General features: G+C 38.2%; 3 protein-coding genes across 4 annotated transcripts; 2 read left to right on the top strand and 1 right to left on the bottom strand.

The window, feature by feature from the left end:
* Positions 1-1,020: 1,020 nt before the first annotated feature.
* LOC121806714 (bifunctional riboflavin biosynthesis protein RIBA 1, chloroplastic-like) lies at positions 1,021-4,610 on the top strand. 2 transcript variants are annotated; one of them, XM_042206841.1, is made up of 8 exons: positions 1,021-1,225; positions 1,578-1,703; positions 1,782-1,959; positions 2,034-2,255; positions 2,541-2,863; positions 3,538-3,667; positions 3,784-4,080; positions 4,170-4,610. In XM_042206841.1, exons 1-8 carry the CDS (start codon positions 1,176-1,178, stop codon positions 4,431-4,433), a joined length of 1,590 nt encoding a protein of 529 aa, XP_042062775.1. In that variant the 5' UTR covers positions 1,021-1,175; the 3' UTR covers positions 4,434-4,610. The 2 variants fall into 2 exon arrangements, with proteins under 2 accessions (XP_042062775.1, XP_042062776.1); XM_042206842.1 differs by having other exon boundaries at positions 1,578-1,959.
* Positions 4,611-9,795: 5,185 nt separating this feature from the next.
* Positions 9,796-11,749, top strand: LOC121809124 (putative nuclease HARBI1). The gene is made up of 4 exons (XM_042209667.1): positions 9,796-9,822; positions 10,330-10,860; positions 10,951-11,176; positions 11,286-11,749. The coding sequence occupies exons 1-4, from the start codon at positions 9,796-9,798 to the stop codon at positions 11,747-11,749; spliced, it is 1,248 nt and encodes a 415-aa protein (XP_042065601.1).
* Positions 11,750-12,220: 471 nt separating this feature from the next.
* Positions 12,221-13,202, bottom strand: LOC121809123 (B3 domain-containing protein REM20-like). The gene is made up of 3 exons (XM_042209666.1): positions 13,119-13,202; positions 12,762-13,026; positions 12,221-12,654 (listed from the first exon to the last, which is right to left on the bottom strand). The coding sequence occupies exons 1-3, from the start codon at positions 13,200-13,202 to the stop codon at positions 12,221-12,223; spliced, it is 783 nt and encodes a 260-aa protein (XP_042065600.1).
* Between the last annotated feature and the right edge of the window lie 309 nt (positions 13,203-13,511).

Below are 13,511 nucleotides of genomic sequence, written 5' to 3'. Positions count from 1 at the left end.
AAATCGAATGGTGAATTAGGGTCCATTCTCTTTCGTTGCAAATTTATCATAAAAAAGGTGGGAGAAAAGAATATCATCATTCATTATTACGGACATGAAGGCATTGGAATATACTAATACTTTCATTATTGTTACCCAAATACTCCCTCCGTCCCCAATTAATTGTCACTCTTTGACTGGACACGGATTTTAAGAAATGTAAAAAAAAGTTAATTGAAAAAGTTAGTGGAATGTGAGATTTATTTTTTTATATTGGTTTTATAATAAAATGTGAGTGAAGTGAGTTAGTGGAATGTGAGACCTATTTATCATTTATGGTAAAAATGAAGTGTGATAATTATTGAGGGACGGATGGAGTAATTCAAATGATTCATTTTTTACAATTGTACCTGAATATATGCGTGAATAGAAATTATCGCTATTACTATTATCATTACCGATCATAGCTTATCAATTCACTAATAAAACAACTTGAAATAATTTAACTATAATGATATAATCTTAAAAGAAATACTATGGGATGAAAGAAATTTTTTCTCAAATTTTTATATAGTTTAAAAGTCAAAAGGGTTTTGTGACTTTTGGCTACTTCTAAATTCTACCGCATCTTATTTATACTACTACAATCCAAAATAAAGATATGCATGATGCATCGGAAAATTAATACTTCTAAATTACATAAAATTGAATTGTAAGAATATTGTATATAATTAGAAAAATGAAACTCCGTACTTAATATCGAACAGTAATTAGAGATAATCTTGCTTATTACTACATGAAATAAAAAGAATAACTCTAAATTCTCCTACTGAAGAATGTAAAACCAATATTATATCACCGGAAACATATTTACAAAATCGTAAGTCAAAACATTTTGATTAGCACACGGGAATGATTAACAAAAAAAGTACTACTGTACTACAATCCAAAAAAAAAAATTTAATTCTTTGTCTTTTTTATTCAATTTTACTAAGAAAAGTAGGTTTGTAAATCATTAATATGATAATATCATTAATTGGAGGGGAGTGGTGACGTGAAATCACCTTAATCCAGCTCTATCCAACTTGATTCCATTAGCAGACCAGAATCTACCTGATCCATACGCGGAAATCATTCAGTCTTATTCTTCAGATTTATCAACTTCTTGGGAACCCTTTCAACCGTAGACGAAAACAATGGCTTCCATTAATTTTTCTTGCACATCGACTTCGCTTTCTCGCTCTGGGTTAGTGTTTCTCTGTATTCCGGTGCAGTTTATGCTGTTAGTCTTTCTTTATGAATTAATTTCGTCTGGATTCCTCTTTCTTATGCTTCTTCTTTTAAAAGTTGCATTCTTTGTGTTTTTAATTCTACAATTGAATTGAGTAGAAACCCGCACCGTCTCTTCTCTTCATTGTATTTGGCGAAAGCACCTGGCTTCTTAGATTTTTGGACTTTGTACGGTGATCATCCTATTTGACAGAAGCAGAATCATATGTTGCCTTTGTTTGCTGTGACAGAAGATGTGCATCTGTCCAAGTTTTCCCCCCTTATTGAGAATTTTTGGGCTAACTTTTATTTTCTGGGGAATTTAACAGTTCCAGACTGTTCAATGGTCTGCTACGAGGAAATATTCAGTATGTGAATGGTCATGGTGTAGAAGTCTTGAAACAGCCCAATGCCAAATTTGACAGTTTTAGAGTCAAGGCCAGTGGGAAAATTAGGTCAGCCCTGTTCTCATCAGAAAATGGTAATGTTCCACAATCGGCTGCCTCTGATGTTGCAAGTAACGCTCTCATCAGTGATTTATCTGGTGGAGTGGAGATACAATCTGATTCCGTAGCATTAGGAGCACTTGCAGCTGATATGGCTCCTACAGCTAGTGGATTTCCTCTTGAAAGTGATGAATTTGACTTGGACATGCCATCGGAAGGTTTCTCCAGTATTCCTGAAGCTATTAAAGACATCCGTGAAGGAAAGGTTAGATTTTTGGATAGATCTTGTTATTGGTGGATGTGGATTTAGTAGTTTCTTACCGATGATTGGTAATGCAGATGGTTGTGGTCGTCGATGATGAAGACAGAGAGAACGAAGGAGATCTTATAATGGCTGCATCGAAAGTTACCCCTGAGGCTATGGCGTTCTTTGTGAAGTACGGAACTGGAATTGTTTGTGTGAGCATGAAGGAGGAAGACTTGGAGAGGCTGCAGCTTCCCTTGATGGTAAATCACAAGGAAAACGAGGAGAAGCTCTGTACTGCCTTCACTGTTTCAGTTGTAAGCTGTTTCTCTGCCATAACATGATTGTAGCGTGTCCTTCTTCTTGTTTACTATTTTGTACCCATTCACTTGATTAGTATGTGATTCTTTCCAACATAAGTTTTTGGAGGGCAGTGTATATGTGAAGCTGTTGGTGCAACATAGGTTCATGTTTAATGTGTACAGTGCACGCACACGTTTCTGCAAAGTTCAGAGACGGACACATGATATCTCAAAGCTTCTGTTTGATAAGATACTAGAGAAGATGTGTCCGAGATAGCATAACTAACTCTACTTCTGTAGGATGCGAAACATGGTACCACTACCGGTGTCTCAGCACGTGACCGTGCAGCCACAATACTGGCTCTTGCATCGAAAGATTCAAAGCCAGAGGATTTCAATCGCCCAGGACACATATTTCCACTGAAGTACAGGGAGGGAGGTGTCCTAAAGAGAGCAGGACACACAGAAGCAGCTGTTGACCTTGCTATGTTAGCAGGGTCTGACCCTGCTGGAGTTTTATGTGAGATTGTAGACGATGATGGCTCCATGGCTCGATTACCTAGGCTGATGCAATTTGTTCAGCAAGAGAACCTGAAAATCATATCTATTGCTGATCTGATAAGGTACTTGACGAGCTTCTTTTCGTAAATTTTATGGTGCCTTTATTTCTAAATGAACCTTGTTTATCATCACTAAACTTAAAAGGATGGAATTAAGATGATGATGTTGTTCATATCTTTATATTATTAGAACAGTAGCAGTATCATTTAGCTCAGCATTTCTTTGCTCTTATCATCAATAGTGGCTTCTAGTTTCAAGTAGGCACGTTCATCCAACTCACTTGTTTGCAGTATTCTGCAAACTCCGATTCTCAGTATATTTTTGCCCCGATGTTGTTTTTGTGGCATTTTTGCATTAAGTGGAGTACTTATTTGTGATAAAACTATTTGATTACAGTGACATCGAGACATAATTTCTCTGTAGGCATGGTTCATCTATGTACTTTCTTTGTAGCGTACGATTTGATTTTGACTTTATGTTAGATCTTTAACACATTAAATTGACTTCCTCTCAATCAGAAACCACTAGAATACATGCTATGATTCTGCTTCATTCTTCTTGTGATTGTGTCTATTAGACTGGATCTGTAGCAAACTATTGATAAATAGGGATATGGTTTGATTTATCGAGCTAACTTTGCCATTAATTCCCTCCCATTTCCATGCATCTGGTTATCTGAGTGGAAAATTGTATTTTGAAGCTTTATTAAGAAGGCCCGACACTCTGTATTTTGCAGATATAGGAGAAAGAGGGATAGGTTAGTGGAGCGTGCTTCCGCTGCTCGTATACCAACTATGTGGGGACCATTTACTGCCCATTGTTACAGGTCTGTAATAGATGGGATTGAACACATTGCAATGGTTAAGGTGAGTACTAATGTACTACACAATACTTTGACGACATAATGCATATTTTCAGTCTCAACAACACCATGCTTTAAGCTTTATTCTTTTAGAATGTCACAATGTCATTATTACAACAGGGTGAAATTGGTGATGGTCAAGACATTCTTGTTAGAGTGCACTCAGAATGTCTTACTGGCGACATATTCGGTTCAGCCAGATGTGATTGTGGAAACCAGCTGTCACTTGCAATGCAACAGATTGAGGCAGCTGGGAGGGGTGTTCTAGTTTACCTCCGCGGTCATGAGGGGAGGGGAATTGGTTTAGGCCACAAACTCCGAGCTTACAATTTGCAAGATGCTGGGCGTGACACGGTCGAGGCAAATGAGGAGTTGGGTTTGCCTGTTGATTCAAGGGAATATGGAATTGGTGCACAGGTAATTTCTTAGTACGAAATTGTTGCGCATGTGATGTGTTACTATTAAATAACATACAGATTAATTATGGTTGTGCAATCTTTGTGCAGATACTGAGAGATCTTGGGGTTAGAACTATGAAGCTGATGACGAACAATCCTGCAAAGTACATCGGGCTCAAGGGTTATGGTTTGGCTGTTGCAGGCAGGGTTCCCCTTGTGACCCCAATCACCAAGGATAACGAGAGATATCTAGAGACAAAACGTGCCAAAATGGGCCACGATTATGGTTTAGACGCCAATGGCAATCCAGCGCTCATCAGCAACAAGAATGGACGAACAAGTGGTGAAACCGCAGCTGCATCAGACTCATGATTGAAGAGATGCACCATCTGATGTTCTCCCTAAAGAGAAATTCTTGACCATCATTCTTATTTTTTTTGCTTGGTTGTACACTACCTTATAAGTGGATCATAATCATAAGGTATAATAGATACTCCTATTAGCAAATGTAATATATACACCTAATAATAACCAGCTTCGATTTATCTACCTCCTTATTTCGTTCTTATATAGGAGATTGTTCTATTAGGCATCCATGAAATGGGTACAATTTTCCTTATTTAAACACTAGATTTCTCGTGTACACAAAAACTTATACATGGCCACCATCTTTATTTGCTCTTGATGTGACCTTTTTTTTACCGACTAAATATTCATCCAACATTCGATTAAAACTTGCGAAATCAATTCAATACCTCTAACCTCAAATTTCCAAAATAAATGTGTAAGCCTTGAAGATCCTTAACAAGCCCCAGCTTCATAAATTCTATCTGCTATTTTTCATTGTTATGGTGAGGCTTCCCCTAATTTACTAACTAAAGGATTTTAACACTTAGGGAAAATTGGAGAGGAAAGAGAGATGATATGATAATGATGAGAAGAAAAAAATATGAGAGATGTGTGTTTGTGTGTAAAATGAAAGAGGTAATGAGAGTATTTATAGAATAAAAAAAGATTTTTTTACCGTTACAAACGATAATATTACCGTTTAAATTTTTTATTTATATATATATATATATATGGTTTTGATCCATGCAAAACCATTCTTAATACAAAAATGCAGAACCAAGCATACAAAAGTCATTTTTAGGTCATTGTAAGCTTATTTTTACGTCATTATACTAAGGATGACATGAAATGATCTTAACATGACCTCAAACCCAAAGTTTATAATATGACCTAAAACTGCTTTACAATGACCCTCCGTGTTTTTGTTTAATTATTGACCATTGGATTGTCAAATCTCATGATCAGGATTTGGTCTGGATTTTGTATTGAGATCAAGTTTTGTATTGATCATTTTCCTATATATATATATATATATATATATATATATATATATATATATATATATATATATATGGTTTTGATATAGGGTAAATTGCTTCAAAAGTCGTCAACTTTGCAAATAGTTTGGTATTTCCCGTAAACTTTAAAAGTTGCATGAAAAGTCATGAACTTTACATTTGGGTACCGATTTCCCGTGTCGGGTATTCCGGCCATCCGGGTGCTGACGTGTAAATTTTATGCTGAAGTAGCGGATGATTAGGATGCTGACTATGCATTAAATGACTTTTTTTTCTTTTTAATTTTCATTTCCCTTCCCCTAATTTACTAACTAAAGGATTTTAACACTTAGGGAAATTTACAAACTATCTCGCCCCATTTGGCTAGGGAAAATTCACGCCCAAACTCACTGCTCAAAAAACTCAAATTCACTTCTTCTCAACAACATCCGGCTAGCGTGACGACAAGCTTGAACTACGGCTAGCGTGACGGGGCGGCGACGACGACGACGACCTCTGCATCCGATGGCACCGCCGACCGCGTAAGTTCTTCTTCTAAATGTCGACTTCCCGTGAACATTCGACGGCAATTTCCCGTTTCATTTTAGGGATTTATTATTAATTGATTCAGATTCATTTATAGTGATTTCACGAACTGATATTTGACTTGTGTGGTTATGTATATAGATTTCACGTTATGTACACATTCTGTAGTATAAGTAGAGAGAGCTTTGGTATAAAGTTTGTAGTAAAGCCCTAACAATAATCATAAATGAAATTTTTGGTGTGTTATGTTAACTGATGGGATATATTTGGTGTGTTTTGTTAACTGATCTGCTGCAAGTTTCGGTTGATTGGGATTTAAGTTTTACTCATTTTAATTAGACTAAGTAGTTGTACAGTTGCATGATTTTGTGACTGTACTACCACTACAAAATTATATATGCAAAAATTTTGAGCAATAGCCATCTACTGTACTCAAATTCCATGTTTTTCACTTGTCACTTCATGGATCACCAGCTATTGTATTCAATTCCATACATACAAAATGATGACATGAACAAGAAGGATAAATTTTAATTAAGTAGTCACTGCATTGAAAATTGTATACAGTCTCCAGTGAAAATAAATTTTAGGATACACTAGAACTTCAATGTAATATCCTAGGCTATGCTGAAATACATTAGGCTATTACATATTTGGACTATTATAACCTACGTAAGAACCCAGACCACAACACATAAACAACAAATGACATACTTCAAGTTCCGATTCTGTCGACCCAAATTTTCAGCCACAATTTGGAGTGATTCAAATTCAACTTCTTTCAAATGGACTTTCTCCGTTAGAATATCTTGCATAGCACACTCACTTGCAATGCCTTTGCCATGTCACGCCTCCGGCGAGCCACGTAGGATTAGTTTTTGCCGGAAATGTATCGGGTCGGGTCGTACGGGAAATTTGCAACAACCGGTAAAGTTCATGACTTTTCATGCAACTTTTAAAGTTTATGGGAAATACCAAACTATTTGCAAAGTTGACGACTTTTGAAGCAATTTACCCTTAATTTAATTGAAACTAAAAAACGACGTCGTTTTATTGTTCTGCCGGAGTTTTGCCATGTCACGCCTCCGGCGAGCCACGTAGGATTAGTTTTTGCCGGAAATGTACCGGGTCGGGTCGTACGGGAAATTTGCAACAACTGGTAAAGTTCATGACTTTTCATGCAACTTTTAAAGTTTACGGGAAATACCAAACTATTTGCAAAGTTGACGACTTTTGAAGTAATTTACCCTTTGATATATGCAAAACTAGATTTAAATACAGAAACGCAGAACAATATCATACGTAGGGCACTTTTAGGTCATAGTTAGTTAATTTTTAGGTCATGCTAGCAAAGCATGGCCTAAAATGATCTTAGCATGACATTAAACTCAAATATTATAATATGACCTAAAATTGCTTAATTATGACCTTCCGTGTTTTTGGTTAATTATTGACCATTAGATAATCTAATCTTAGGGCCAAGATTTGGGCTACATTTCTGGATTTTAATGCATTTTTATTTTGATCATCTCTCTCTCTCTCTCTATATATATATATATATATATATATATTTCGGAAAATCGATTTTTTTTTAAAAAATTATTTATTGCGTCAGCATGACGACGTCCACTCGCGGGCCGGCGAGTGGGCGTCACGCCTCGTGGCGCTGGCGCGTGGCAAGCTGGCTCGCCAGCTTCATCTCCGCGAAAAGCCACGGGACCAAGTGCCGCATCGTTGTCTCGATGCGGTCTCGTCTCGCAAAGTCTAGACCGAGCCCGCATTGAGACAGCGATGCGGGTACCCTTATGAATTGAGATTTCGACGGATTTGAAATTTTCAATTTTTTTAGCGAATCTGAATTTGGAAACAATGGTGGTTGGGTTGAATTTAATTCCTTGGTGGATCGCCAGCTTCATCTCCGCATCGTGGCGCTGGCGCGTGGCAAGCTGGCTCGCCAGCTTCATCTCCGCGAATGGCCACGGGACGAAGTGCCGCATCGTTATCTCGATGCGGTCTCGTCTCGCAAAGACGAGACCGAGCCCGCATTGAGACAGCGATGCGGGTACCCTTATGAATTGAGATTTCGACGGATTTGAAATTTTCAATTTTTTTAGCGAATCTGAATTTGGAAACAATGGTGGTTGGGTTGAATTTAATTCCTTGGTGGATCTTACAAGTTACAAACTGTTGCTACCTTTCTAGAGCCGTACATATCATCACCAACTCATTTAATTCCTTGGTGGATCTTACAAGTTACAAACTGCTTATCGGGATTAATCTTAATTAAATTCTCTTAAGGTTACCAATTACTTCCTCGGTCCTCAAAGAAGATGCATTCTGAGTTTAACACGAGTTTTTATGCAAAATTGATAAAATAAGAGACGTAAAGAAAAAATAAATAAAGTATTGTTAGTGGAGAATGAGTCACGTCTCATTAGAGAGAAAAAAGTTTTCAAAATTAGAAAGTGTAAGAAATAGTGCAATATTATATTCTTGTGGGACCGATGGAATATTAATTTGAGTTTATTATTATACAAATAAAGTTTATTTGAAATAAACAGAATTTAATTATGACAAATGCATCGTGCTTCTAAATTCTTCGAATGTGTTCTTTATTTATCTATATATTCACTCCACCAATTAACATTTGAAATAACTATTCTTTTAGGACCTTTTTTAATGGATCGAATATTGCAAGATTATTAACTCAGACTTAAACATGAACCGCAGTCAGGGTTAGCCCAAGATAAAATTTTGAATTTGTATAAAAGATAATTGGCATAGATAAATAATGAAAGAACGCAAATTTCTTTATCTCTCTTGTCGGAATCTAATAATTATTGGTTAATTTAATTAAATTAATAAGTAATAAACTATATATTAGATCCATAGTCAAATTCAAAATAATGAAACAAGAAGTGATAATTTCCATTATACCATAGTTCCAATCACACTTTGCCCAAACTGAATATTGGTGCAGAAATGCATCGCAAATTCAAGTTGAGAAAGAACTACAAATCGAATAAAAATGCAGATCAAAACAAAACAACATGAAAACTTAGTCACATAATAATCAAATGAATCGAGCAAAAAAAGCTGAAAAGAAGAGGCTTAGTCTCGAACTCGAACCATTATCGCCTCAATATGATCAGTGCAAATCAAATTCAACCAACAACAAATCGAATCAAACTGTAGTGTAGAAACCTTAACCATCATAGTCTTATTGATGAATAAGTAATTAAGTTTTTATTTGTTCACAATTAACTCATGAATAAACCTTAATTAGAGTTTAATTGAATTGATGTACCACCCCGCGGCAAATGCGACCATAATTCACACTAAGGCCTCGTTTGATTGGTCTGTTAGGCCTTGATAGGCCACACAATCTTACCACTATCACAGGTTTGTTTGGTATGATACAGAACCCCAAATACCCGGGATATGGTCAGTGACCCGGTAGAAATTAAGACAGCAACCTACCAAAACCATATTCTTCAATCCCACCCTCCCTCTCCGATAAAGAACTATGTCGGTCTTCTGGTTAGGCGTGTTCTGCTCAAATGACCAATACATCCCTCTCCTTGTTCCCTTCTTCTACGAATTTAACCTCAACTTCAATTTGATATAACACAAGGTCCTGAAATCGATTCAATTGGGGGTTTAAAACCAGATCCTGAAATCGCTGCAAATTTTTCCCACGACGACAGGCAATTTGCTGTCAATAACAACGACGCCGACGAATCGAGGGGCACCCATTTACTGCAATTCCTCTCTGAAAGCGTATTACTTTGTTTTGCATTGAAAGCTCTTCAAATTGTGCGTCGAATCTTGCTCGATTCTTCATGGCTAATGAGGACGACATACCTAAGGTACACACTGTGCGTCTTTATTTCATGAATTCGTTATTAGTTCGATACGTACCCAATTTTTCCCAATTCGACGTGGTTTTGGTTGAACTTATTCGAAGCTGTAGATTAGGATGTACACGTTGATCTTGGTTCATGGGCTGTATTGATTTGTAGATTTTGTGGGCTGTCAATTGCTATACACGTCTTCAACTCAACCTTCTGAAGGGTCGCAATTTGATTTTGTGAATTAGTTCAGGCAATTTCCCGAATGAATGTCTAATTCGTGGATGTTTGAACTCGTTTGAACCGCAGTTTTTTATAAATGATTGTTGTATTTGATTGTGTTTTTTGGATTGTAATTTACTGACTGGCTGCACCTATGTGCTTATGTATATTCATTATTCTGCATGGTGCTGGTCTTTTTTTTATTGAAGCTAGGATCTTGTACTGATATCGAACATGTTTAAGGATTTTATGCTAATTCCGACACCTTTCGTTCAGTTACAAATCTGTGTTTGGCTTTATCAGGGTGAACGTAGGCGTCATGAATTGACAACCGTGTTGATTTTATTGGAGGAAATACTTCTGAATCATCAAATCAATATGGTGCTCATATCTTTTATAATCACCCTCATTGGCCCAGAAACTCGCAAGCGCAAACGATTAGATAGGGTTGGAATTTCTCCTGTGCTCGACACAATACCTGCTCATGTTAAGCATTTAGATAGACTTGTTCGTGTCACTGATCGGGCATGTGTGGATAACTTACGGATGGATAGGAACACATTTGGGCGTCTTTGTCGTATTCTGCGTGATCGTGTAGGCTTGATAGACCAGAAATTCGTCACTGTAGAAGAACAAGTTGCTATGTTTCTGTGTGTTCTTTCCCACCACACAAAAGCTCGGATAGTTGGATTCAGATTCATGCGGTCATCACAAACCGTGTCAAAGTACATACACACTGTGCTACGTGGGCTGCTGACGCTACACAATCTTTTTTTAGTGAAGCCCACTCCTATAGATGAGGCTTGCTCTGACCGGCGTTGGAATTGGTTTCAGGTTTGCACGCTAAAACACAATGTTTTTTGATTAGTCAAACATGCAGAATTAATATATCTCCGTGTAATTAATTTTGGTTATTCAATACAGGGATGTCTTGGCGCATTAGATGGAACCTATATCAACGTCCGAGTTCCGGTTGCTGACGCACCTCGTTACAGAAATAGGAAAGGGCAAATCACGACAAACACACTTGCCGTATGTGACCCACACCTACGCTTCACTTACATTCTGCCAGGATGGGAGGGATCCGCTGGTGATTCAAGGATTTTGCGGGATGCAGTTAGTAGTCCTATCGGTCTAAAAGTGCCTAAAGGTAATACTCTAACCAAGTATGTGATCTGCTGGTTATATACTAAAGTAATCATCCAATTTGTTCGGTGCCAAGCCAAACAAATTCATCCAGTTGCTGATGTTTGTGTCAGGTTGTTACTACCTCTGCGATAACGCTTATGCCAATGCCGAGGGGTTTATGACGCCCTATAAAGGAGTGCGTTATCATTTGAAGGAATGGGGCCCTGGTAGGCAAGCACCTCAAAACCCGGAAGAGCTGTTCAACTTGAGACACACAAAGGCCCGAAATGTCATCGAACGATCGTTTGCGGTGCTGAAAATGCGATGGGGCATACTCCGCTCTGCAAGTTTCTACCCGATAGAGGTTCAAACGGGTTTGATCATAGCATGCTTCTTACTACACAACTACATCAGAGGTGAAATGGTTGTTGATCCAATTGAGGCAGAGTTGAGCAATGAAGCAAATGATGAGGAAGAAATTGAGGCTGATACGGCTAATAGTGAACATATCAGTAGCGTTGAGCCTTCAACAGCGTGGACCAAGAAACGAGATGATCTTGCAAGAGCTATGTGGGCGGAGAGAACTGCAATGTAACCGTGTATGCCGTGAGCTACTAGTAACCTTCTAGTTTCGTCTTGAGATTATTCCTTTGGATTTTTTTTACAATTTAGGCTTGCTTAAAATTAATTCCTTTCACTGAACCATCGTTTGTATTCAACGTTGTTACATTTGATATTCGAACTACATTTGATATTCGACAGAAGTTTATATTGATTCACCTAAAATGTTACGAAGATAAAAGTTTTTTGCTGGACAAGATTAAAATACTTAACCATAAAAATACTTCACATAAAATGCATATGCCATAACGAGAGACAGATGCAAGATTTCTTGGAAAAATTGGCACCATTGAGTTGGAAAATGCTTAACCATAAACTTAGGTACCATGGGCTGCACCATTGAGTTGGAAAACTTGGTCCACGCCGTGCACCTTTTACAACAACAAATACGAAGCTACATACGACCAATACAACACTACATGCTAAAGGATTTTAAGCGGCGAAGTTAAGTACGATCGAACCACACGTAAAAGATGATTTCATTACGGTCAATGAGCTTGAAATGACAACGATGACCGACGGCCAGGCGGTTGGCCTCCTTGAAACGACGCCATCCTCGCTTCACCCAAATTTTCGAAGCGCTATGAGCAAGCTTGACCAACCATGTTTCTCCATCCACATTGAAGTACACGGGGTCAAAAAGGGCTGCCATACGAATATGGCGTTGCCAAACCGCAAAGGGGATCTCCAGTGTGCGGCTTATGTTGGCACGCGACAGAGTCACGGTGAAAGTTGGGCAGCCGTCGTCTTCTAACACTCCTGCGTCAGACGCATAGTCGTCATCATCCGACGTATCAACCTCAGTCTCCGACGGCTCGTAGTCGTCCGAGGTATCCACATCCTCAGTGTAACTGTTGTCCGAAAATTCGTCATCTACAGCTATTCATTATGCAAAAACGGGGAGTTTATTAGGGTAAGTCTAATATTTCAAGGCAAATTACATACTAACAATCTAACCACGTTAAATATAAAATGCATATACTCACGTTCTACATCACTTTGAGGGGGGCATCCACTACCCCCCTTGTATCTTTTGACTTGGAAAACCCCCACGTCCACCAACGTGAATGTGAGCAAGTCCTCATGGACAATCCTGTTGTGGATACGGAATTGCGCCCACCCAACATGGAAGTGGCAGCCACTAGCGATCCGAAGGAGGCGTACAGGCCATTGCCTGCCCCTAGCCATCACAAGGCGGCAGTCAAAAGGGAGCTCCTGTCCATGGGCCGCAACAAACTCTGGTGGAAGTCGCTGCACAGCGTGAGGCCGGGAAGAATTCAGGAATTTGGCATGAGATTAACGTAAAAATAAACGGTATAAAAATTAAAGAAGCACGGCGTTACCAACTCATCCATGCTTGTCTCCTCCGAGAACCTTTTGAAGAATGAGGGAAGCCTAAGGTAATCCCTTTCATCGTTGTTGGCCATCTGATTTTGTCTAACTTGAAGTGTGAGACTTGCTTGAATAGAGGAGCTTGAATTGGGGGTTTTAATACTCGAAAGTAACTGCAAATATGGAGTTTGAAAAGATTTGATGGTGGCTAGACACTGCCATGAATTGAAGAGTGAAGGATGAGTTGGTTTGACTCAAATAAATACAACCGTGTACTATTAAATGCACTCAACCTTCCATATTTTTGGAAAATGCATATACCCTTTTTTATTGTATGCACAAACAAATCATGGAATTGCAATTTGCATCGGCACTCCTTGTATATTTATATTTATAAGACATAA

This window comes from Salvia splendens, chromosome 6, assembly GCF_004379255.2.
Source record: "Salvia splendens isolate huo1 chromosome 6, SspV2, whole genome shotgun sequence".
In the NCBI taxonomy this organism is placed as follows: Eukaryota; Viridiplantae; Streptophyta; class Magnoliopsida; order Lamiales; family Lamiaceae; genus Salvia; species Salvia splendens.
This window is presented reverse-complemented; position numbering and strand designations above follow the sequence as displayed.

What these genes read in the sequence shown, in the direction of transcription:
- LOC121806714 (XM_042206842.1), top strand. Translation starts at nt 1,176, where the DNA reads ATGGCTTCCATTAATTTTTCTTGCACATCGACTTCGCTTTCTCGCTCT. An exon ending in AAGACATCCGTGAAGGAAAG is followed by an intron (nt 1,960 to 2,033) that starts GTTAGATTTTTG and finishes TTGGTAATGCAG; the next exon opens with ATGGTTGTGGTCGTCGATGA. An exon ending in AACACATTGCAATGGTTAAG is followed by an intron (nt 3,668 to 3,783) that starts GTGAGTACTAAT and finishes TTATTACAACAG; the next exon opens with GGTGAAATTGGTGATGGTCA.
- LOC121809124 (XM_042209667.1), top strand. Translation starts at nt 9,796, where the DNA reads ATGGCTAATGAGGACGACATACCTAAG. An exon ending in ATGAGGACGACATACCTAAG is followed by an intron (nt 9,823 to 10,329) that starts GTACACACTGTG and finishes TGGCTTTATCAG; the next exon opens with GGTGAACGTAGGCGTCATGA. An exon ending in CGGTCTAAAAGTGCCTAAAG is followed by an intron (nt 11,177 to 11,285) that starts GTAATACTCTAA and finishes TGTTTGTGTCAG; the next exon opens with GTTGTTACTACCTCTGCGAT.
- LOC121809123 (XM_042209666.1), bottom strand. Translation starts at nt 13,202, where the DNA reads ATGGCCAACAACGATGAAAGGGATTACCTTAGGCTTCCCTCATTCTTC. An exon ending in AGACAAGCATGGATGAGTTG is followed by an intron (nt 13,027 to 13,118) that starts GTAACGCCGTGC and finishes CACGCTGTGCAG; the next exon opens with CGACTTCCACCAGAGTTTGT. An exon ending in CCCTCAAAGTGATGTAGAAC is followed by an intron (nt 12,655 to 12,761) that starts GTGAGTATATGC and finishes CATAATGAATAG; the next exon opens with CTGTAGATGACGAATTTTCG.